General features: G+C 54.0%; 9 protein-coding genes across 9 annotated transcripts; 7 read left to right on the top strand and 2 right to left on the bottom strand.

Moving 5' to 3' along the window:
- Positions 1-40: 40 nt before the first annotated feature.
- Positions 41-1207, top strand: J4E93_000831 (uncharacterized protein; the record flags this gene model as incomplete). The annotated part of the gene is made up of 2 exons (XM_049338788.1): positions 41-290; positions 357-1207. 2 exons carry the CDS (start codon positions 41-43, stop codon positions 1205-1207), a joined length of 1101 nt encoding a protein of 366 aa, XP_049204673.1.
- Positions 1208-2251: 1044 nt separating this feature from the next.
- J4E93_000830 (uncharacterized protein) lies at positions 2252-3543 on the top strand (the record flags this gene model as incomplete). The annotated part of the gene is made up of 4 exons (XM_049338787.1): positions 2252-2639; positions 2693-2866; positions 2921-3076; positions 3134-3543. The coding sequence occupies 4 exons, from the start codon at positions 2252-2254 to the stop codon at positions 3541-3543; spliced, it is 1128 nt and encodes a 375-aa protein (XP_049204672.1).
- Positions 3544-4158: 615 nt separating this feature from the next.
- RPS28 (40S ribosomal protein S28) lies at positions 4159-4526 on the top strand (the record flags this gene model as incomplete). The annotated part of the gene is made up of 3 exons (XM_049338786.1): positions 4159-4219; positions 4325-4408; positions 4465-4526. 3 exons carry the CDS (start codon positions 4159-4161, stop codon positions 4524-4526), a joined length of 207 nt encoding a protein of 68 aa, XP_049204671.1.
- Positions 4527-6311: 1785 nt separating this feature from the next.
- J4E93_000828 (uncharacterized protein) lies at positions 6312-7510 on the top strand (the record flags this gene model as incomplete). Its single annotated transcript, XM_049338785.1, has 2 exons — positions 6312-6938; positions 7022-7510. 2 exons carry the CDS (start codon positions 6312-6314, stop codon positions 7508-7510), a joined length of 1116 nt encoding a protein of 371 aa, XP_049204670.1.
- Positions 7511-7846: 336 nt separating this feature from the next.
- J4E93_000827 (uncharacterized protein) lies at positions 7847-9289 on the bottom strand (the record flags this gene model as incomplete). The annotated part of the gene is made up of 1 exon (XM_049338784.1): positions 7847-9289. The coding sequence occupies one exon, from the start codon at positions 9287-9289 to the stop codon at positions 7847-7849; it is 1443 nt and encodes a 480-aa protein (XP_049204669.1).
- A 1303-nt stretch (positions 9290-10592) lies between these two features.
- Positions 10593-11582, top strand: GLD2 (Glycerol 2-dehydrogenase (NADP(+)); the record flags this gene model as incomplete). Its single annotated transcript, XM_049338783.1, has 1 exon — positions 10593-11582. One exon carries the CDS (start codon positions 10593-10595, stop codon positions 11580-11582), a length of 990 nt encoding a protein of 329 aa, XP_049204668.1.
- Positions 11583-11930: 348 nt separating this feature from the next.
- Positions 11931-13214, bottom strand: J4E93_000825 (uncharacterized protein; the record flags this gene model as incomplete). The annotated part of the gene is made up of 1 exon (XM_049338782.1): positions 11931-13214. The coding sequence occupies one exon, from the start codon at positions 13212-13214 to the stop codon at positions 11931-11933; it is 1284 nt and encodes a 427-aa protein (XP_049204667.1).
- Positions 13215-13618: 404 nt separating this feature from the next.
- On the top strand, positions 13619-16614 carry J4E93_000824 (uncharacterized protein; the record flags this gene model as incomplete). The annotated part of the gene is made up of 3 exons (XM_049338781.1): positions 13619-13901; positions 13958-15588; positions 15778-16614. The coding sequence occupies 3 exons, from the start codon at positions 13619-13621 to the stop codon at positions 16612-16614; spliced, it is 2751 nt and encodes a 916-aa protein (XP_049204666.1).
- A 1710-nt stretch (positions 16615-18324) lies between these two features.
- J4E93_000823 (uncharacterized protein) lies at positions 18325-19394 on the top strand (the record flags this gene model as incomplete). The annotated part of the gene is made up of 2 exons (XM_049338780.1): positions 18325-18610; positions 18706-19394. 2 exons carry the CDS (start codon positions 18325-18327, stop codon positions 19392-19394), a joined length of 975 nt encoding a protein of 324 aa, XP_049204665.1.
- Between the last annotated feature and the right edge of the window lie 2261 nt (positions 19395-21655).

The following is a 21655-nucleotide window of genomic DNA, read 5'->3' as shown; positions in this document are numbered from 1 at the left end:
AACGAAATACACTCTATAGCCCGTCCGCAACTGCTCGAAGATGTCGTACGCCCCCGATGGCCGTCTGCTGTCGCCTGGCGAGGTGTATGAAGCCGCACCCACACTCGTGAAAGAAGACGAGTGGCAGGAAGACCTAAACGTTGCCATGATCTGCCCCGACTGCAAAGAAAACCCCCCCAATCTGGTCGAAGAGTTCAGCGCCGGCGACACCATCTGCGGTTCTTGCGGTCGCGTGCTTGCGGAGAGGACTATAGACACGCGTTCCGAGTGGCGCACCTTTTCCAACGACGGCAAGTACTTGCCTGCGTGGAAGAAATGCAAGTGACACTCATGCTAACACTGCGCCTTGTATCTAGATCAAGGAAACGACGATCCCTCTCGTATCGGAGACGCCGCGAACCCCCTGCTACACGGCTCTCAGCTCCAGACTGAGATCAGTTTCGGTGACGGCGGTATGAGGTCTAGGGACCTGAGCCGCGCGCTTAACAAGACCAACCACGACAAGGTCAACAAGGCGCTGCAGGCCGCGTATGGACAAATCTCCGCGCTCTGCGACTCACAGAACATCAGCCGCCCTACCGCTGAGACGGCCAAGATGCTGTTCAAGATGACCGATGACGCAAAACTCTTCAAGGGCAAATCGCAAGACGCTATCATCGCCGGGTGCATCTTCATAGCCTGCAGAAAGCACGACCAGCAGCGCAGTTTCCGCGAGATCTTCAAGATGACCAACGTGAGCAAGAAGGAAGTTGGCCGTACGTTCAAGGTGCTCGAAGCCTTTATACAAAAGTCCCAGAATAACGGGCCGTCAGTTGCAGGAAACGGTGCCGTCATCGACACTGTCAACCTTCTCAACCAGAAAGGCGGTACCACAGCCACCGGCGCCGCAAGTCTTATGCCCCGTGCCTGCGCCAAACTCGCCCTTGGAACACAAGTCCAGATGGTCGCAGAAGAGTGCGCGGATCAGGTCGCCCACTACGGAGTTGCAGCCGGACGCTCCCCCCTCTCCATCGCCGGCGCCTGTCTCTACCTCGTCTCCCACCTCATGGGTCAGCCCAAATCTCCAAAAGAGATCGGTTTGGCTGTCGAGGTCAGCGACGGAACGATCCGCACAGCCTACAAGCTCATGCACTTGGAGCAGGACAAGCTTATCAAGGAGGAATGGATCGCCAAGGGTGGCGACCGCTCCAGGATTCCGCAAGCTTGATCATTATCATTTCTGTACTGTCTTATTCTTTTCCTTCAAGTATGCATTTACATGGTAGGGCATTGCGACGGAGTTGACCAAATTGGGGCTTGATTATCAGTATTGCAAGCACGATTTCCTCATTCCAATTCAAGGGGAAAAAATATCGCGAGGCCTACATCGACATTAGGTCTTCTCTTTTGCTCATTATCGTCCTAATTTAGGCTTTAGGCCTGTGTAGTTTCTTCCTTGTATGAGATGCCACCTCAAATTGCTTTGGCAGCAACACATGATACCCAATAGATAGGAAGACATCGAAAAAATTGAAATGGCGTTGGTTTGAAAAAAATTCCCCAAAGTCTACCTTGCTCTTAGGATTGTACAAACATCTGATTTCATGCTGACGCAGAATGTAGTATACCTGTTCGGTGTTCCCCCTTGTATGAGGGTTTTCCGTTGTGCTGAAGCGGCCTTCGTAGTTTGGTACCAGGGACTACCAGCGAGCCCTGTTGAACGCACATTACCAGTACATCGTCCCAACGACAACGGCGTCTGTTCCGCGATTGCGACTTCCAAGATACCACCCAGACGGCGACATGCTCTCTGCCTGCGTGAGGAGAATAAGATTGAAGATACTGTATTCCAGACTCAGAAGAGCATGCGTAAAGATGAGGTCGTCAACTTCGAAACTGCCTGTTCGATTGCGAGCACGAAGTGTCTGGGACTCCATACGATACCCAAGCAATAGTGATCGCACGCGTTGTTCGTGCCTACCCCTCCGGGGAAACCCGATCAACACACCAGCATTTCGTGAAGCCGTAATGGATGCTCCCCCAACGCCCCTTCATTACCATGAGACCCCTGAGAAGGGCCCCACGAAGAAGATGACCGGAAAATAAGGGTGAATCGCTCTTCCATAAAACCACACATGTCCCTTTCCTCTTTCCTGTAAAGCTCTCATCTCGTTCATCCTCAAGCTTATTGGGATTTGCTCCCAATTTGCTCTTCTCAGAGCCTCCTACCTCATTTCATCCCACCCTATCTCATCCACGAAACATTCCAGCCATGAAGTTTACACTCTTCATCCTCGCGACGCTCCTGAGCATCACCTTCCTCGGCACGTCAGCCAAATACGTCAAATTCATCAACCACTGCCCGTACAACATCTTCTTCTGGGCCGTCGGCCCCCCAGCCTCGCACATCGATGGCGGCGACTCCTTCCGCAGCATGGTACCCGGCAACGGCGGCTCCGTCATTCACCCCATGGTCGACACGGAGAGATTCGGCGGCGGTCTCTCGTTGAAGATCAGGGATCTGGATTACTATACTCCTGGGCCTGCAGGCATCATTCAGGTCGAGTATAACCTTGAGGAATCCAAGGGGAAGATGTGGTATGACCTTAGTGCTGTGGATTGTGATTTGAAGGCTGGGCCGGCAAACCCGAAGTATTGTCGTATGTATTTCCCCTTGATGGACAGAGGACATGTAGACTAACGGTATTTTCAGCACTGATTCGAGGTGGTGTGAAACTCTACATCAACCCAGTACCCAACAAGAAAGACTGCCCATATGCGTACTGCAATGAGGAGAAGTGTGTGAACACTTATGTTAGCCCAGGCGGGTTCGCGAATGAGCCAAGCCTCATGTGCTGGGCTGGTGCTGATATCTTCGTCGAGACTTGTAAGTTTACTGGCCTCTTTGAACGTTTGGACAATTACTGATGATCAATCCCAGGTACCGACGGCCCAGGAGTCCAGACATTCTTTGGCAAGGAACCAAAGACTGCTGGTTCCGTCCACCAGGCCATTCCTGCACCGGTTGTTCAGCCTCCTGTTGTCCAGCCTCCTGTCATCGCTCCCAATGGCATGATCGTCTCTCCAAATGGTCAATGTAAGTCTTTCACCCGCCTACCTCATCCTGAACACATCACTAACCACGTTCTGACAGGCGGCGGCACAACTGGCTTCACCTGCAACGGCTCCCCGAAAGGCCCCTGCTGCAGTCCCTATGGCTATTGCGGCGACACAGCCGCTCACTGCAACCCCGGCTGCCTCCCTTCCTTCGGCTACTGCCACGATATATGGCAGATTCCTCCGATCGGCCGCCGTGCTGCAGCCCCTGAGCCTTTCACCTATCCTGAGCCGTCTATCGTCACCTCCCAGCCTTCCACCGTCGCCCCCGAGCCTTCCATTGTTACCAAGGTTGCAAACGTCTTCACTTCGACTACCACTGCGACCGAGACCGAAGTCGATTGTGACACGATCAAGCATACCGTTACGAAGGTTGTGAAGGCCACGAGGAAGCCCGGTTCGCAGTTTACGCCTCCGCCGCTGAGGAGAAGGTTTGCGGCCATGTAGGTAACAGCTGGTGAGATGGCTTGCTTCAGATCTTTCCATACCTTCGTTCAGGAATTTGAGGTTTTGGGAAGCTTGTTTACATGGAAGCCGATCCTCGGTATAACTAGTTCGGACGTGGGTGGGCATGGCTGGAAGAGCTACGGAGGGTCGGGTACTTCCCAAGGCGTTGGAAGGCGCTTTATACCCCTCTGAGCGATTTGGCGCTTCTTTACTAGATAGATTGAATGAAAAATGTCGTTGAGAACTGCTCTTGATGCATTGTGAGATGTGTGTGATGATTGCGTGGGCACTTGGTGTTGCGACGATCGAACCTTTGGAGGTCACGCCACAAATCGTAGCTCTTTCATAACGCCCGCAGTTGTCCAAGATTTGGAATGAATTACTTAAGTCGTGATGCTCCGGGTGTTGATGGTGGTGTTGCCTGCACGCCCAAGTGAATGGACGGGGCACTAGCGCGCCACACCCCTGCTCGCCTAGCTAGCGCACTTTGCAAAATTGCCCACCGTTCACACCAGCTCTCACGCATCGCCAGCGACAACTCCATCTCCGAACGCCCAACCCAGCTCTTCCGCACACCGAACGACCGACTCCCGTCGAACTTCACAACCGCACAAAATGGACTCTGCTAAGGCCCCCGTCAACCTCGTCAAGGTCACCCGTGTCCTTGGCCGAACCGGTACGCGAACTTTCCGAAAACCCCGAACTTTTCTGCGAGACGAGCGCATACAATAGTTGGGGGATGCACAACGTGAGAGAATGGCAGGCTGACGGATAATCACAGGCTCCCGTGGTGGTGTCACCCAATGCCGCGTCGAGTTCATGAACGACCAGACCCGTTCCATCATCCGCAACGTCAAGGGCCCAGGTACGCACGCTCTACCTGCTGAACGAAACCCCCGCATACTAACGGAGACATCACAGTCCGCGAGAACGACATTCTCTGCCTGCTCGAGTCTGAGCGTGAGGCCAGGCGTCTGCGATAAGCGCAAGCAAACTCTCGGGGGAAAGCGGAAAGCGGCATTTTCTATTCGGTTACCGGAGTTCTTTGCGAAAGCTATGGGCATCTATACGGAATTCACGAGTATGGACAATATGATGGCGTGGTAGTTGCTCTTGCAGCGCTGCGAAGGTGGGGGATGGAGATGATGGATCTGTGGAGACCTACGATTACGACGACATATCAAGAGTCTGGGTTCTCTCCCTGAATGAATCGAAAATCTACCAACTCCCAACGAGCATCGCGTGGATGGATGTGATATATGTGGCGGCTGCTTGCAGGACTTGTCTGGAATCTTGGAGTTGCTGAACGGGACTGACTCGATTACAGGCACGTCTTGTGAGCGTTCGACCGGGTCATGGTTTTACTGACACTCGAGCCACTCGGCATGCTTTCGCTGTGATTCACTTGATGTCCACTTTAGATGATACGCAATACCACGGAACGACGCTGAGGGAACCATCTGTCAGTTTTACGAACATATACTTACATGTTATTAGGTTGAGCAACTCTATCCTCACGGCTGTGTGATTTTCATAGTAAACGTCAGAGCACTTCCCGTCTCGCATACTCTCCCGAGGTCGTCACTACAACGGTATTAGCTTGCTGTGACGTCCTACTGCCTTGACTGCCGTTTCTGTGAGGCCATTCACTGGAGTCGCAAGAGACATGGTTGAAGCGAGTGTGAATCCTCTACGTCCTACCGTTGCTCTTGTGACGGAGGCTCAATTGAGCATTGGCTCTCACTGTTGCTTTTTCTCATTCCCCTTGTCCTTACGAGTACAGCGAACGCTCCACCCTCAACACAACCAACTTGCTCAGCTTCCGGCTATCCCCGTACTCTTCGATCGCCAGCATGCAGGATAACGACGTAGCAGAAAGGCTACGTGATCTACTCGCAAGGTCAGGCCCGAAGGCTCATGTACAACCTACGTTACAGCACACGAAGACCATCACACCTGTACCATCCCCACGCGTAACAGCCCAGGCTTGCATGATACCACCCAAGCCTTTAGACTTAGATTACCCACGCGTTAGGGTACCAGGAAGTTCACAGTCGTCAGTATCGGCGGCAACTCCTCCAGGCTCACCTAAGTCCATCTTCGGATCAGGCCTCTTCGGTTTTTCGAGATCACCTTCAAGGACGACTGTACCGCGCTCGCTAAGCAATAGTCAGAGTGGAGGGTTCTTCAACCCCTTGTTTCATCGTAACACAGCCGACCGTAGAGAAGATGGAGCTAAAGACCACCAGTCAGTAGCTGTAGACTCGACCGAATTGTCATCGTCAGGCTCCTCGTACTGTGTGGTGGGGAGTTCTATGAACATGCTTCCAGGGCTGACATCGATCTTTCATTCTGGTTCGCCTTCCAAAATCGCTGGGGGAAATGCGCTTTTACGCGCTCGTAGTGAAGACAGCATCAGTGCAAAACGCAATGACTTTGAGCATCGAAAATACAAGGCCTCCAAGATGAGCAAGACCGCTCCGACTTCACCGAAGACGTTACCGCCGCGGCCTACCTCAAGACGCATTCGGACAATCAGTTGGGCGGACCAGATCCCAAAGCAAGCCGTAAAGTCACCGCCGCCGTCATCTGATGTCGGTGTCGGAGGAGCGCAAACAGATCACGGCTCCGAAATCGCACCACTTTTTGCTCAAGAAGACTTCGATAGCTCCCCAAGCAGCTTGACACTCTCCCTCAACTCGCCTTTCTCTTCTAGCCCACACCTCCCCGCACAGCCTCGCACACACCAACCCGACATTGCTAACGCCATGCCAACTAGTCTACGCGACCTCTCGCCATTCAAGGGTAAACCCCTCTGGGAGCCCGACGACGATGAATGGGCCGAGCTAGACGCTACTCAAATCTCCTCCACTTTCAAAGCGACCTTCAAAGAACCCAGCCAACGCAGTCCGCAAAAGTCGACCAACACCAGCACTCTATCCCGCTTCAGCGCCACACTGACATCCCTCCTCCCCTCGTCTCCCACAAAACGCGCTTCCGATGCCCTCCTCCGCGAAGAAGAAGCCCTGCGAGACAGACTGGAAGAACTGCAGAACACATACTACTCCAACCCTGCCGGCGACATTTGCGACAAAGTCATGAACTCTGTCTTCCTGCCCGGCTCCCAGTACTTCCACTGCGACCAGAGCAGAGATTCTGTCCGCAGCCCCCACGTCATCAACCTAGAAGCGTATTTCAACAGTCAAGACACGCTGGTACAAGCGGCTTACCCGCGTCTCAGCGACGCCATCGCCACCATCCTCAGTCACACGAACAAGGAGTGTGTAGAAGCGTTCCTAGACCCACGAGTGGAGGAGTTCGTGTACAGAAGGGAGGTGGAGAGGAATAAAGCAGGGAGTATCTTTGTGATTAGGAGAAAAGGCAATACCGTCATCGTAAGTCCTTCCTACACACATCCACATTAAAACAGTGTGACAACGACGACCAACTGTCACAAGAACAAGGACTAGACTAACAGATACAACAGGCAGGCTCCTACCGCAACCTAGGCTTCTCACTCTCCTGGACCCTCTACGTCAAAGCCGTGATCGGCGCAACAGGACTATGGTACGACACCTATGCTTCGCCCGTGGCAGGCTCGACACCAATCGTCGATGGCGTACCAGCTTGGGATACTTTTGTACCTATTGGGACTGAAGACCCATGTCTCTCTCTCCAACTATCACCCGAAATCACCCAACCCAACATATCGCCCCGCAAGATCATCTTAGCCAGTCCTGTTCCGCGCAAGGAAGATATGGTAGAGGAAGACGACGAGATCATTCCTACGAATGAGAAGTTTGTGCTGTATCAGAGCAGGACGCTTGCGAGGTATCTGTTGAGGGATGTCTGGATTAGGCTTGAGGGGCGGTATGAGTGTAAGGCTACGTGGGAGGTTGATGGGGTGGGGAGGGAGGTCAGGCTGAGGAGGGCGTTGGTGGGGTTTGGAGATGAGGATGATGAGTAGTGTTAGCTTCGAGTATAAGAGATGTCGCAGAACGATGAGTTTTGTGCTGAGAACAAGCGACCAAGAGGTGGTCGATGAACCATCATGCTGCGGATAAGTAAAGTCCTCACATTCAGAGCATAGTGGAGATGATCATGTAAGAGGAAGAAGACTTTTAGAATTCATCGTAATCTATGTAAAAACCGAAAACCCAGAATCCGTAGACCCAATTGTATAGTAAACTCGTTGATCTATAAAGGTGATTTGCAAGCTTCGCTATGCAAGGATATAATCCCGAAAAAAAAAGAAACGCCAGGAAAATGCTTATGTACAACAACTCTTAACCCATGAAACCACTTAAGCAATAGCAGACTGGCCACCCTCAAGGTTGACAGGGTTCATCTTGTCGTCAAACTTGAACTTGAAGTCCTCGCCAAGCTCCTTCTTCATAGCGGTGGTAACAGCCTCGAAGACGTTCTTGAAGACACCGAAGGAAGCAGGGTTCTGCTCGTCGTTGTCGCCGCCCTGGAAGACACCAGTGCGGACAAGGCAAGTGTTCCAGCCGTACATGTTACCACCGACGATGTCGGAAGCGGGGTTGTCACCGATCATGTAGATGTTGGCGGGCAGCTTCTCGTCGTTGTGGATGGTCTCCATCCAGGAGGCGATGACCTCGTCGGCGTACTTGTAGGTGGCCAGTTCGGGCTTGCCGTAGACGACACGCTCGAGTTCGACGCCGGTGAGCGACTTGTACATGGCCTCGAGACCAATGCGGAAGGCACCCTGGGACATGCGGGGGAAGGGGTGCTCGGTGGGGCACAGCATGTCGCCCTGGGAGAAGTAGATGGGGATGCGCTGGGAGACGGGGTCCTTGGCGCGGGTTCCGAACTTGCCGTTCTCGGACTGGAGAAGGTCCATGATGATCTGGATGTCGGTGGCGTAGTCACGGCTGTCGGAGAAGACCATGATGGCCTCGATGTTGACCTTGCTGAAGTCGCGGGGGCGGGAAGTCTTGCGCTCCTCGTCGGTGAAGACACGGTAGGGGGCGATGGTGGGGTCCCAGGCAATGATGTCGTTGGGGACGACAATGTCTTGGAAGCCGTATTGCTCGGCAACCTCACGGCACTTGTAGCCCTCACCACCGACAACGAGGACGGTCTTGTAGTATTCGGACAAGGCACGCATGGGAGTGTGCGACTGGATAAACTGCTCGGTCGAGATGGGGTTGTGGAGGATCTTGGACAGCTGGTCGACACGAGCTTGCTCGGGCTTACCGGAACCGTTGGTAAGGAAGATGTGGGGGATCTTGATGCCGAGCTCGTTGTCTCCGTTCAGGATCTCAAGGACGCGCTGACCCTCGGGGATTAGACGGTCACCGTGAACGAGGACACCGTCAATGTCGAAGACGAAAGCCATGTCCTTGGCGGCGCGGACCTTCTCGCCAGCGAGATCTTGAAGCTGGGCAGCGATAATGTCGCGAGATGGCTGGATCGGGGGCATGCCAGGGCGGACAGCGGCACCACGGCCATCGGGGTAGTGAACGGACGAGAGCCTCGACTGCCTCTTGGAACGGGGGATGGGCAGTGAGGTACCGAAGGAGTTGCGGGATCCTCTCCTCTCCTTCATGGAAGGCGAGAGGGAGAGGTTGTGCATGTAGCCAGTGGTGTCGGCCATGGCACTTCGGGTTGCTGGGACTTCGACAGTGTTGTCGGTGCCATCTTGAGGATCAGCTGGGATGGGAAGCTCAGGAGCCTTGTTGGAGGTAGTCTGAGCCTCGTTCTCAACAGCGGAGGGAGACATGATGATGGTGGTTGAAGTTGGGATAAGAATGGGGTATCAAGTGAAGAAAGTAGTAGTGTCAGTCTTCTCAGAAGCTGAATGTGAAGCTGAAGATGTGGAGTTGTGATGATGAAAGAGCAGTCTCAGGGTCTTCTGGGGGAGGGGCTATATATCACATCACTCGTCACTCTGACAGGCAGCGACGTCCATGAACCCCAGATGCCATCATCATTCGCCAATCTCTTCTGGAAAGTTTCGCAGGAGCTTTTCGCTATCCCGATTCAGGCCGGTGACACCAACCACGTTCTGGCACTGTGAGCGTTCAACAAGTACCTCTGTACCCACAGCGCGACATCATTACACTGCTGTAGTGGCCGTGCATAGCAGCACTAGTGGAGAAGTTTGCTGAACCAGAGAATGAGAACTGGATACCGTCACCGCCGTATTATCGCCGAAAACTGGGGACCGATAGCAGCGTAGTGCTGTGAGTCGCCACAACACCTGGAATGCGCGTTGTATACCCTTGGCCGAAGCCGTGAAAGCTTAGCGCAGAGCCTCATTTGACCGGAGGCAGAGCGCGGCCGGAAGATAAGGCACGGTACACCGCCTGTCAAAGGCGGTTGGCGTGCATACACCAAGTATGCGACATGTGGGAATCAGTAGAAGCGAGTGTAGCAGAGTGTAGATGGTGCAGGCAGCGTGCAGACAGTCGCGGCGGTACTTGCAGCAGCATGTGGGAGTGACGAAGGATGGGTGGGGCGAGGTAACCGCGGCTCGCCGAATTAGGGCGAAGGCAGCTAGTGATCTGCTTAAACGAGTGGCTGACAACGGCAGAGCCGCACGACTATTGGGACTACATCGTTCCACATTTTCACCTGTACGAAGCTCAGGTCGGCAAAACTTCCGCGCCAGCAATTAAAATGGCAGCGCTCGGCCCGTGCTGTGGACCCTGAGTCCACCGTCGACGTCATCGCTGCTGCTGACGGCCTACTCTGAGGGTCTACGTGAAACTGTTGGATGGGACTATTATGGAGTTTTTTCGCAATGGGACCGATGCGTGCGAGATGCTGCTGCGATCGGAATCTCTCGGTCTGAGGTCACGGCCGGCAGCGTGGTTGGGGACTGTCCGAGCAGATGGGCGATGATGAAAGAGCGAAGAGATTTCAGACCAACCAAGGTTACGCTGGATATATGTAGCTTCACAGTCCCAGCACGCGCTGTTGCCGCTGAATAAATTATCTCAAAACTTACTTGACCACTTTCATCTTTACTCTACATTTTCAAGGTACACTTTCAAACTTCAAGAACTACAAACACCGCAAATATGGCTCCCCTCCAGAACGAGAAGACGTTCAAGCTTTCCAATGGCGTCATCATGCCAGCCGTCGGATTCGGCACCTTCGCCAGCGAGGGCGCATCGGGCGAGACCTACGCCGCCGTAATGACCGCGCTCAAGACCGGCTACCGCCATCTCGACTGCGCATGGTTCTACCAGAACGAGGGTGAAGTTGGTGAGGCCGTCCGCGATTTCCTCAAGGAAAACACCAACGTCAAGCGCGAGGACCTTTTCATCGTCACAAAAGTATGGAACCACCTGCACGAGCCCGAGGAGGTCAAGTGGAGTTTCGAGTCTTCGCTGAAGAACCTGGGCGTTGACTACATCGACGCGTTCCTCGTCCACTGGCCCATTGCCGCGGAGAGTGACGACAACCACATGCCCAAGCTGGGCGCCGACGGCAAATACATCATCAAGAAGGAGCTCACCGAGAACCCGGAGCCAACATGGCGCGCCATGGAGGAGATTTACAACTCGGGCAAGGCCAAGGCCATCGGAGTTTCCAACTGGACCATCCCCGGCCTGAAGAAGCTGCTCAGCATCGCCAAGGTCAAGCCCATGATCAACCAGATCGAAGTCCACCCCTTCCTCCCCAACACCGACCTCGTCAAGTACTGCCAGGAAAACGACATTCTCGTCGCCGCCTACTCGCCGCTCGGCTCCCAGAACCAGGTCCCCAGCACCGGCGAGAAGGTCCGCACCAACCCCAAGCTCAACGAAGTTGCGGAGCGAAGCGGCTACGACCTTGCGCAGGTTCTCCTTGCTTGGGGTCTCCAGCGCGGCTACGTTGTTCTGCCCAAGAGCTCCACCCCTAAGCGTATCGAGAGCAACTGGCTCATCCCCGAGCTGAGCAAGGCCGACTTTGACGCCGTCGAGGAGGTCGCCAAGGGACGACACACTCGTTTCGTCAACATGAAGGACACCTTCGGCTACGATGTCTGGCCAGAGGAGACTGACGGTGGTGAGCTCAAGGCATAGAGCGGGGCGATGAGATCACGATGATACGGCATATTTCGATATTTTGTTTTTAGCGATACCAAAAGTCAATAGGAGACTTATTTAGATCAGCTCATGGAAATGAATCGATCGTGAGATTTATTACATCATGTCTTCGCAGTTCGCAGATCATTGTGATCGTGAGATCGTGAGTTCGCGTGATGTGACGCGGGTTGTAGGCGTTCCCCCGCACGCCCAGACCCGACCCCCGGTGCGCTACCATAAGGTCTATACATAAACATAAGTAATCATGGAATCTTCGGGTTGCCCTCCCAAAAATACCTGCGAACCAGTCGCGGCTATTTACAATTGATTGAATGGAGGGATTGGTCAAGTCAGGACCAGGCGATCCAACAACCGCAGATTTTCCTGTTCCCTGCGTGCTTTCCTCGATTCTTCCTTTGGCTGCTCAATGACTGCTTCTTTCGGTAGAACAACATCAGCGAAGTGATCTTTTGTGAACTGCATCACAATCTGCGCTTCAGCAAAGTTCTCCTGTTCCATCAGCTGCCGAGCGGTCCCTAAGCAGAGCTGGACAAGGAAATTCCGTCGACTCTGGGATGCTTCAACGAATCTGATAGCGCCGGCGGGATTCTGGACGAAATGAAGTCCAGGACCTGTGCTGGGCGTCGAAGGGTGATGGAGCCAGAGCATTGACTCGACTGCTGGACTCCATTCCCCTAGCCACCGTGGTGTTGACAGTAGGAACGACTGATACATCTCGGGTTCGAGCATATCATCGGTATTGGAGATGATCCGGTTCACCAGGTGGCCACCAGCGGATCTTAGGATATCGTAGGCTGCTTCGTGCCCGGCATTCTCCACAAGGCGGAAGGCCTGCATGAACATAGCCAGACCGCTCGCTAAGCTGTTGTCTGCCGCGAATACAACCATCTTGGCCAGTAGTTGTTGTCTGAAAGTCGCTATCCGTGCCACGTCCAGTCCAGTCTCCTTGACGCGTTGTTCGTTTGGCCGGATGAACCAGCGCCAGAGCGCGGTGGTCTCGCCTTCAGCCACGAACAGAGCCACCAACTTGTCTAGGAATTTACTGCCACGTCCGGTTTTCAAGATGGACATGTCGAGGAATTGCTTCGAGGTGTCCGAGCCGCTGGTTCGGAGCCATTCGGCGAGTACAGTTGCAGATGATCTGCCATCCTTGAGTGGCGAGGTTTGGCCCGTGGTCTTCTCGAGGAGCTCGAGGCACATGGCTGCCTTTGGTAGAGTGGCAGAACCTGCAGCTATCTCATCGACAAACCAGACGATGGGCTCTCTCAGTATGTCGGAGGCAGCAGACCTTGAGCCTCTCCGGCGGGGTTTGACCGCAAACAGAGGGTTGGTCAGGATGGAGTCGATGTGCTGAGTCGCTGACTCATACGAGGACGTCGCGCGGTTCGCGGAGGGATTGCGTTGGCCATAGCTGATGGTCAACTCTCGTGTGGATTTCTTTGGGTTGCTCTCGGCAGGTGCGAGGGGGTGGGCGTGGTCGAGGTGGGCGCGGAAAGAGTTGGTCAGCAGCGAGAGGAGCTGCTGACTCTCGCGCGGGGTGAGGGGCAGCTGCGGGTGTATCTTGGAGGCGAGGGTGCTCAGTACGCGTTTGCTTGCGGAAGACTGCATGGCTGCGTGTTGGCGTTGCAGTCGTAGGCGGCGTCTGATCGGTCGGTGGTGGAGTGAGGCGATGACGAGAGTGGACCAGGCCCGACGGGAGCGCACGTGACAGGTTGACGCGCGCATCACGGCAGGCTGGGACAGGCACTCTTACTATTCGTAGATCAATTGCCCTTCAGCCCTCCCCTCGCATCTGCACACCCGCCCGCCTGCTCCAGCCCCAGTCAACGCGACCCTGCCGCGTCCTCAGCCATTGGAAGCTCTAGCGCCAAGCCGACGTGGTCGCTTCCTCTAGCTGTTCCCCAACTTTACCTTCCCTCTACATCATCACCTCGCCTGCCCACCAATCCGCCCACATACACACACACACCCAATAAGTCCCCCGCGGCTTGCCCACACATCACACACATCCAATGTCTGAAGCACAAACTCGGCCTGCGCGAGGCAGGAGCTCTGCCCGCGGTGGCAGGGCATCATACGGCTCCCGGGGCCCCAGAAAGACCAACGGCGACAGCGCGTCCTCCAACATTGACACATCGGCAGACCAGGGCGAACTGGGCGAGCTTAAGAAGCGCTACCAGTCACAGCTATCCACATTGAAGGAGCTATTCCCCGACTGGACCGACGCCGATCTCGTCCTCGCAATCGAAGAATCTGACGGCGACCTGCAGACCACCATCGAGAAGATTAGTGAGGGTAAGCGACTGCATCCACGACTTACACGCACGTGATTACATTACTAACTACTGCAGGCGCCGTCTCACAATTCTCAGAAGTCCCAAAGAAAGCAAAGGACAGGTCCCGCTCCAAGGCCAAGGAGAACGTCCCCCTCGATGGCGCGTCCAGCCTGCGTGGCCGGCCCGACGGAGCCCGTCGTGGAGTCGACAGCGGTCGCGGCGGCCGTGGCGGACGAGGCACTGATCGTGGTCGCGGTGGAATTCGTGGCGGTCGTGGAGGCGCCGCCGGTGGACCTCGTACGGCTGCTGGATCAGTCCCGACTACCGAGTCCGCTGCATGGGACACGCCCACAGTGCCAGAAGAGTCCAAGGAGACCAAACAGGACGACGAGACCGTACACGCGCCTGAAGCGACCCCCGAAGCTATAAAGCCTGTCGTAGAGGCTACTATGACAGCCGCGAAGAAGACTTGGGCGAGCATGTTTGCTGCACCCAAGCCCGTCCCCGCAATCCCCAAGGCAGCTCCGAAGCCCGCCGCCGCTGCTGCCCCCGAAGTGCCCTCCCAAGTACCCGACGAGACGCCCGCGCACCAAGTCGCCCAAGAGCCCGCCGTACAAGCAGAAGAACTGCCTATACCCCCCGTTGCAGATGAGGCTGTCCAGACACCGCCCATCACCGCCGATGATACGTCCAAGATGACGCCGGACAAGAGTGTGGACGGTGCCCCTGACGTCACTCTCACACCCTCCGGAGATCAACTTACGCAAGAGAATGTTGAGCACCTGCCTGATACGTCTATCCCACCCAAGACAGAGACAGCTTTCAGCACTGTCGCAAGCTCGAAGGATGTTGGAAGTGCTGTAGCGACCCCCTTGAACGGTCCTACACAGGCACCCATCGGTCGCCCCGCCATTGGAGGATTCCAAACGACCGCACTGAAGGCGACTTCTGGAACCCCGAACCGAAGCGCAAGCTACCAGAGGAGGTTGATGGAGCAGCAGGAGGCCGTGGTCATGCCTGGAGACCGCGCCGTGGACAGGGCAGCAGTCCAATTCGGTAGCATGGGATTGGGCGACGGCTCGGATCCAGATGTCGACGAAGACAGGGAAGAAGCGGAGACGAGGACTCAGCCGCCCCAGCACTCTCCCGTTGCGCAACCCAGGGCTTCTCTCCCTCCCGCTCCCCGCCAAGCATCCCAAGATGCTCCTCAACAGGAGGCCGCTCCTACACCAAAGCAGGCCCCTGGACTGCCACCTGTGCCCCAACATCAGCCCGGCCTACAGCAGTCTCCCTCGAACCCGCTTGCATCCCAGGCTATGCAGAACCAAGGATCTCAGTCGAACCAGCCATACAACCAGTTTGCTAGGTATGGTCAATCAGAGGCCTCCGCCCCACCGCAGAAGCCATACGATCCATTCGGCCAGCAGATCCCGCAGTCGAACCACTCGCAATCGCAAAACTACGACTACCCCGGCCAACAAAGCCAGGCCCCGTCCCAGCCTGGTGCCTTCTCGTCTGCCCCAGACGGGTACCCCTCCAACTACCTCACTGCCGAACAACGCGCGCAATACCAGAACTACTATGGAAGCTACGGTCAGCCCATCGCACAAAGCCAGCAGGAAGCTGGTTCCGCTCAGCAGCGCACTGGCAGTGCCTTTGGCTCTGGACCTGCTGACTCTGCTTATTCGCAGAGCCAAATCCCACAGGTAAGTGCACTCTCTAAAGGTCTGAAACAGCTCGCCAAACTCAAAACCGATAATCATGCCGACCAATCTGAACCATCTCATGTGAATGAGAAACTCTGGGCAGAGATGGCACATGACACGGGCAGAGTAAGGACAGCAGCTAAGACAGAACTCTATATCTTCTCGCATTGTATACTGACAGAATTGTAGACCCAGAGCCGTTACGGCGATGCTCAGAACAGCGGACACAACACTCCCAACCCCGCCGCCATGGCTGGCCAACAAGGACATGCCGCTCAAGGCCAGCATGCACACAACGCGCACAACGCAGGCTACCCATACAGCCACCCGTACTATGGCAGCCCATACTACGCTAACTACGTGAACCAATTCGGTGGTTATGGTCAGGGAGGAGCCGGTTATGGTTCGTTTGGAAAGGGTGGCATGTACAACCAGCCTCACTACGGCATGTCTCCTCAGGCTTCATTCGACCAGCACTCGTCGTCCCCCGCCAATGCAGGCGGCTTCGGCGCTTCCTCTTTGCATGATCGCGGTAGCGGTATGGGCGCAGGCTTCGGCGACTACGGCCGCTCAGCCTCTGGAGCTTCCCAGAACCCCAGCGCCACTGCCGGCGCTGCTGCGTTCGGCGCCATTCCCGATACCATTACCCGACCAGGAAACTTCCACCAGAGCTCCTACGGACAGCAGGGTAGCCAAGGGTTCAACGATGACGCCCTTAAGCCCTCCAACGACTACAAGAGTGGCGGTCCCAGCCCAGCGGCTCTTGGTGCTCAGCCTGGTCGCCCCGGCTCTGCCAACCAGAGCACTCCCGGACAGAGCGGTCCCCAACACTCCCAGCAAGGTTACGGTAACTACCCAAGCCACCTCGGCAACAGCCAGTACGGCGGTCTCGGTGGTCTAGGTCACCAGAACTCCGGCAACCACCAGCAGCAGAGTGGCTACGGCAACTACGGCGGCTTTGGCGGAGGATATGGTGGCGGCAGCTACAACCGCGGAGGTTGGGGCGGAAACTACGGCCAGCACTAGGGTTCGTCTTATGCAAATACTGGACGATTGAGAGGCTTGACGCGTTGTTAAGAGGAATATGGCCTAGTCATATCATCATGATGAGCTGGTACGACACGAGGTCATTGTTTTCTTTCTCACGTCCACTTTGAGTTGGCTGATGGCACGAAAAGCATGTTTCCATGATACGCTTGATAGGCCTCAGATTTTGTATTATGACAATCTCCTTTCTTCTCCTCTTGTTCCTCTCCTCTTGCATCCTCTCTTTTTCCAAGGTTCCATGTCACAAATCCAATTGGGTCAACTTACGTGCTCAGTCGCGAGGCGTTTTGTAAATCCGCAAGGGAGGGATAAACTCAAAAAGATTCTTGTTTTGTTCTGGATTTTGCTTGTAGTTGGCTTGTTTCCCTTTTCTCCGGTACTTTGAGAAAGGGAAACTACTGTATTAGGGTATGGGTTAGGGAACTTGGGGGGCAAAGAGCAAATCTAGGTAGCTCGATGGCGTTCACAGTTGGGCTGCTACAGCTGAGCAATGCATATCGTTGAACATGACGCAAGACTGCGCTTCTCTTGACTTTGATGGTGAACTCATGTCGTGCTTGTCTTAGCTTAACGATACTTAAGTCCAATGCTTGGCACAGGGTCGGGCCTAGCAAATGCAGGTACGTACCGTTTCCTGGCCGCCGAGAAACCGGCGATCCTACCTCCACTTTTTTTCTTCCAACATCTCCCGATATTTGCTCGCGCATGCAACCTTGACGCAAACTTGGAGACTTTGCAGGGCCCTTAGCAAGGAAATTCTCTTCTCCTGACCATCGCGCGCGCTATGACACACTGCGCTCAGGCCAGGGCATGTATTCCGAGTCGTTTCCGAAAGGGCCGATAGAAAGCAGTTTATGCAAGCAATCGCGGGTCGGCCGGCCTTGGAACGGCGTGCGTTCACGTTATCAGGGTCTTGCGCGATAGCAGGCTTTTCTCATTCGACATGACGAGAGATTTTGCGGGATGTCGTTATGCGTTGTCTCGGTGTACAGACATCGCTGCTTGCATCACCAGACAAGACTACCTCGGTACCTGACTGAGATTAGAAATTGACGAAGAGCGCGATCAATAATCATATACAGCGATACAGGCACCGGCACATGTGTCAAATGTCAAATCAACGCTGCCGATATTACTCACCGCCGCCAATATCAACGATAACAGTCTCGGAACGTCATCCATCTATCTGCGCGCTACCGGCGCCATGATCCACGACTAAGCCGTTGCAAGGATAACAATCTGGCATCTTACCCTTTCCGGCAAAGCTGCCTCGGCGAATGCGTCAAGGTCATCATGGTGCTGGCGGAATTTATCTTTTGGCGAGTGCACGCGTTTGTTTTCAAGCGTCCAATTCGCAACACCTTGATGGTCTGTCGGGCACACAAGCAAAACTGCGTTGCGTCTACGTTGTGTGCGCTGATTGACTGCGTATTTTCTTTTTGAGTCGAGTCTTGTCGATTGTGGTGTGTCTTGTCGCGTTTAACTGGCTGAGGGTTTGATCAGCTGAAGTTGGGAAGACGTGTTGTTGGCTGCAGCGATACACCGATCGAGTGCAGGAGCTGACGGACGCCTACGATTTATTTCAAGAAGGGAAGAGCGTACGGTATCTTGAAGCGACACGACACGTTTTACACCTTTTTCACTCTTCGTTCGTATCGCGCCAAATCCAACAACTGGCAAACTTCCACCATGGAGTCAACAACCTACCAAGCCGATGCTCTCCCAGCCTCGCCGTTGCTTCGCCTTCCTTTCGAAATCCGTCTCATGATATACGAGTACCTGCTTCTACCCTCGACGACCCCCACGACCGGGAACGGAACGTCAGTCGCGAACTTGATCCCAGACTTTCACACATACCTTTCAGATGACACGAACAATGATGCTTGTACGTTGAGCGTACGGACTATGGATCCATGGCTTGGATCACAAGGCCCGAAGACGTGGAGACGAAGGAGTACATACCACATCAGAACCGGTACGTTTACACTATTGGAGTAAATCTAGAAGAGTAGTCTAGGAGACTGCTCCCTTCGAGAAGACATTATTGACTACATACTGACAACCCCAAAGGTCCCTTCCTAACAACTACAACACCAACAACCTACCGCGTTCTCCTCTCGCCCTACACATCGCACCTCCGCTACACCGTCCCCTCGCTCCTCTCCCTGAACCAGCAAATCCACGCCGAAGCCAGCAAAATCCTCTACTCGACCTACACCTTCGCCTTCCACACCAGCATCGAAGCCGCCGTACCCTTTCTCTCCGACCTGACACCCAGAAGCCGAGCGTCCATACGGCATATAAGCATAACAAAAAAGGCATTGCCATACAGCAAGGAATTCGACCGCGCAGAATGGGCAAGTCTGTGCGAATACCTCGCTACCCCATCTTCTCCCTCCGACGATGATAGTTCCGAAACAGTCCCACCCATCTCCCTCCGCACCCTAAACCTCAACGTTATATCGGGCAAGCCAGACCACGGCTGGGACGCCATCACCCCCATCACACCCTCTGATTTCGACACCATGCTCCGCATGAAGAACGAGTGGCTCGGCGGGAATGGCGATTTCGGCGGCGTGGATCTAGAGTGGGTGGAGCAAGTGATGGCGATAAAAGGGTTGCAGGAGGTTAATGTGAAGGCGATGGTGGAGAGGTGTGCGAGTCCGGTCAGTGAGAAGCAGGCGTTTTGGATTGCGTTTAGCAAGAGTGTTGATGAGGGGGGGTTTGGGGAGTGGGTTCGGGGGAGGATGATCCGATAAGCAGGAGTGTGGATGATGAAGATGTTTAGCTTATGATTGGGTTTGCGGGATAGAGTGAGTTTTTGGATTGATCTCAAAAATGTATAGTTTAACCACCTTCAACACTTATCCTATCCCACTCTTCCCTCACATATATCCACCATTTCCTCGCCCCATCATCAACAAACCACACAGGACACATAGCTGAACGGTACAACACCCGCACACAAAAAACCTAGCGAACGCACGCCCAACGTAGTTCCGGCACGGGGCCGGTCCTAGCTCTGATCAAGCACCAGCTTTCTCGTCCCGGAGTAAAGGGCCGACTGGGGGCAACCCTAGAGGTTCTGTTCTCCATTGAATATAAGAAAGAAGGCTGGTTGTTGGGCGTGCGAGAAGCCTGGTGAGATTGGGGAAATGGGTCGCTACCGTTGGAACTGAGCTTGCTGGGCTATTTCGTGATGCACATCCTGGGAGTCAAGGTGAGACGGTACAAACTGGCTCACTGGTGATACTGGGCGGTTGGTGGTGCGGGATGTGTAAGTTCGAGTCTTATTGTGTTCGGATCGGGTTTATTTTTGTTGGTTTGTATGGGGAGAGCTAGGCGGTGAAGGTATAATAGTGGCTATCATAAGGGAACGGTATACATCTATAACGATGCTCTATGTAGTAGTGGGTGAGATGGTAAACGAAGAAAAGAAATTGGTTCCTTTATTCTCAGCATACTATACTTGCAACTTCTTTTGTTTATACGAGAATCTTTTCGCTTGAGTCGTCGATGTTGCGGAAGTAATGAGTGGCTCGTTTCGCTCTGCATCGTTGCAGTGCCATGGTTTCTCGTTGTTCTTTTGCATGTCTCTTTCTCTCACCCGTCCACTTTACTTATCCATATACCCAGCATTTTCTCGTTCTCTCATCAAAACCAAATAAGGGACACATGGCCTAATGGTAAGGCGTCCGCACACAATAGCCTAGCGTTACCCGGCGGTGTTTCAAGGAATCAATAACTTCAAGGAATCAATGGCTTCAAGGAATCAACGACTTCAAGGAATCAACGACTTCAAGGAATCAACGACTTCAAGGAATCAACGACTTCAAGGAATCAACGACTTCAAGGAATCAGCCGGGCGTGTCGGGGCGTGATGCGGGACATGCAAGTTCGAGTCTTGCTGTGTCTATTCTTTTTTTGCTCTTCTTTTCTGATGGGGGGATTTCTAGTTGGGTAGTCTAATTAATATAGCGCGGTTGTGATAGGGTGGTGTGTAAGTTGAAGGTGAGAGAAAGGCTTTAAAGGTACGCATAATCTAGCGAATGAAACTTTAAGACCATTGACAGCGCTGGTTCACATAGTTCCATTCCATAGCGCTCATAATACCGTACCAGTGAGCCACAGCGCTGAGAACAATAAAGACATGGAACAGCTGATGCGATGCGCCCCAAATATCATATCGCTTCGGTCTCCAAGATTCTGGGAAGTGAGTCTATTATACCAATTAACGAAGGTTCGGTCTTGAGAAAAAGGACGTATCGATGGACATGCTAGCCTTACCGCATAGAATCCAACTCCGATCAGTATCAAGATACCCTCGAGGTAATAATACCGCAGGCCAGTCTGCTTGTCAAGCTGTTCATGGCCGAAGATCGACACGCCGTGCAAGATCGGCGCAAACGCCGAGAAGCCCGTTGCGATGAATGTTGATAAGCGTAATGTCTTCCATCTCGGGCCGTGAAGACTGGGATTGATGACCGTGGTTGCTGTCAGCGTCCCCAGCGTGACGATCTGAAGGGGCAGATCAGTCATACAACATCTCATTCTCATCGTTCATATATAACCTACCATTGACCAGTATAGTTTCTGCAACCCCGATTCGCAGTAGAATCCAAAGTAGATGCCAGGTATAAATGATCCTACGATCTGCCCGATGATCGCGACATAATCTGCTTTAACCCACAGGCTCGCATACCCCTCCGAGTGGCATATCAGCGTATGATACGCAGCTGAAGTACCAAAGCAGACCACGGAGGCGGTTAGGAAGATGCGGAAGACGAGTTGATCGCTCCATGTTGCTTGAGGAAATCGCGTATTGAAGTAGCGATCGAATGAGTAGCTGGCTAGGAGGACGAAGATGCCGGGGATGAGGTGCGTGTAGATGTTTACTGTTTCGTTATGCAGTTGGAGTAGGCTGCGGAGGCAGAGGGGGATAGATTTTGCGACGGGCCGGTAGCCTGTAAGGATGAACGAGTTATGCGCGTACCAAGATGGCACCTCATGGCTATCCTGC

This window comes from Alternaria ventricosa (genome assembly GCF_023758065.1).
Source record: "Alternaria ventricosa strain BMP 2768 chromosome Unknown scaffold_1, whole genome shotgun sequence".
Classification (NCBI taxonomy): domain Eukaryota; kingdom Fungi; phylum Ascomycota; class Dothideomycetes; order Pleosporales; family Pleosporaceae; genus Alternaria; species Alternaria ventricosa.
This window is presented reverse-complemented; position numbering and strand designations above follow the sequence as displayed.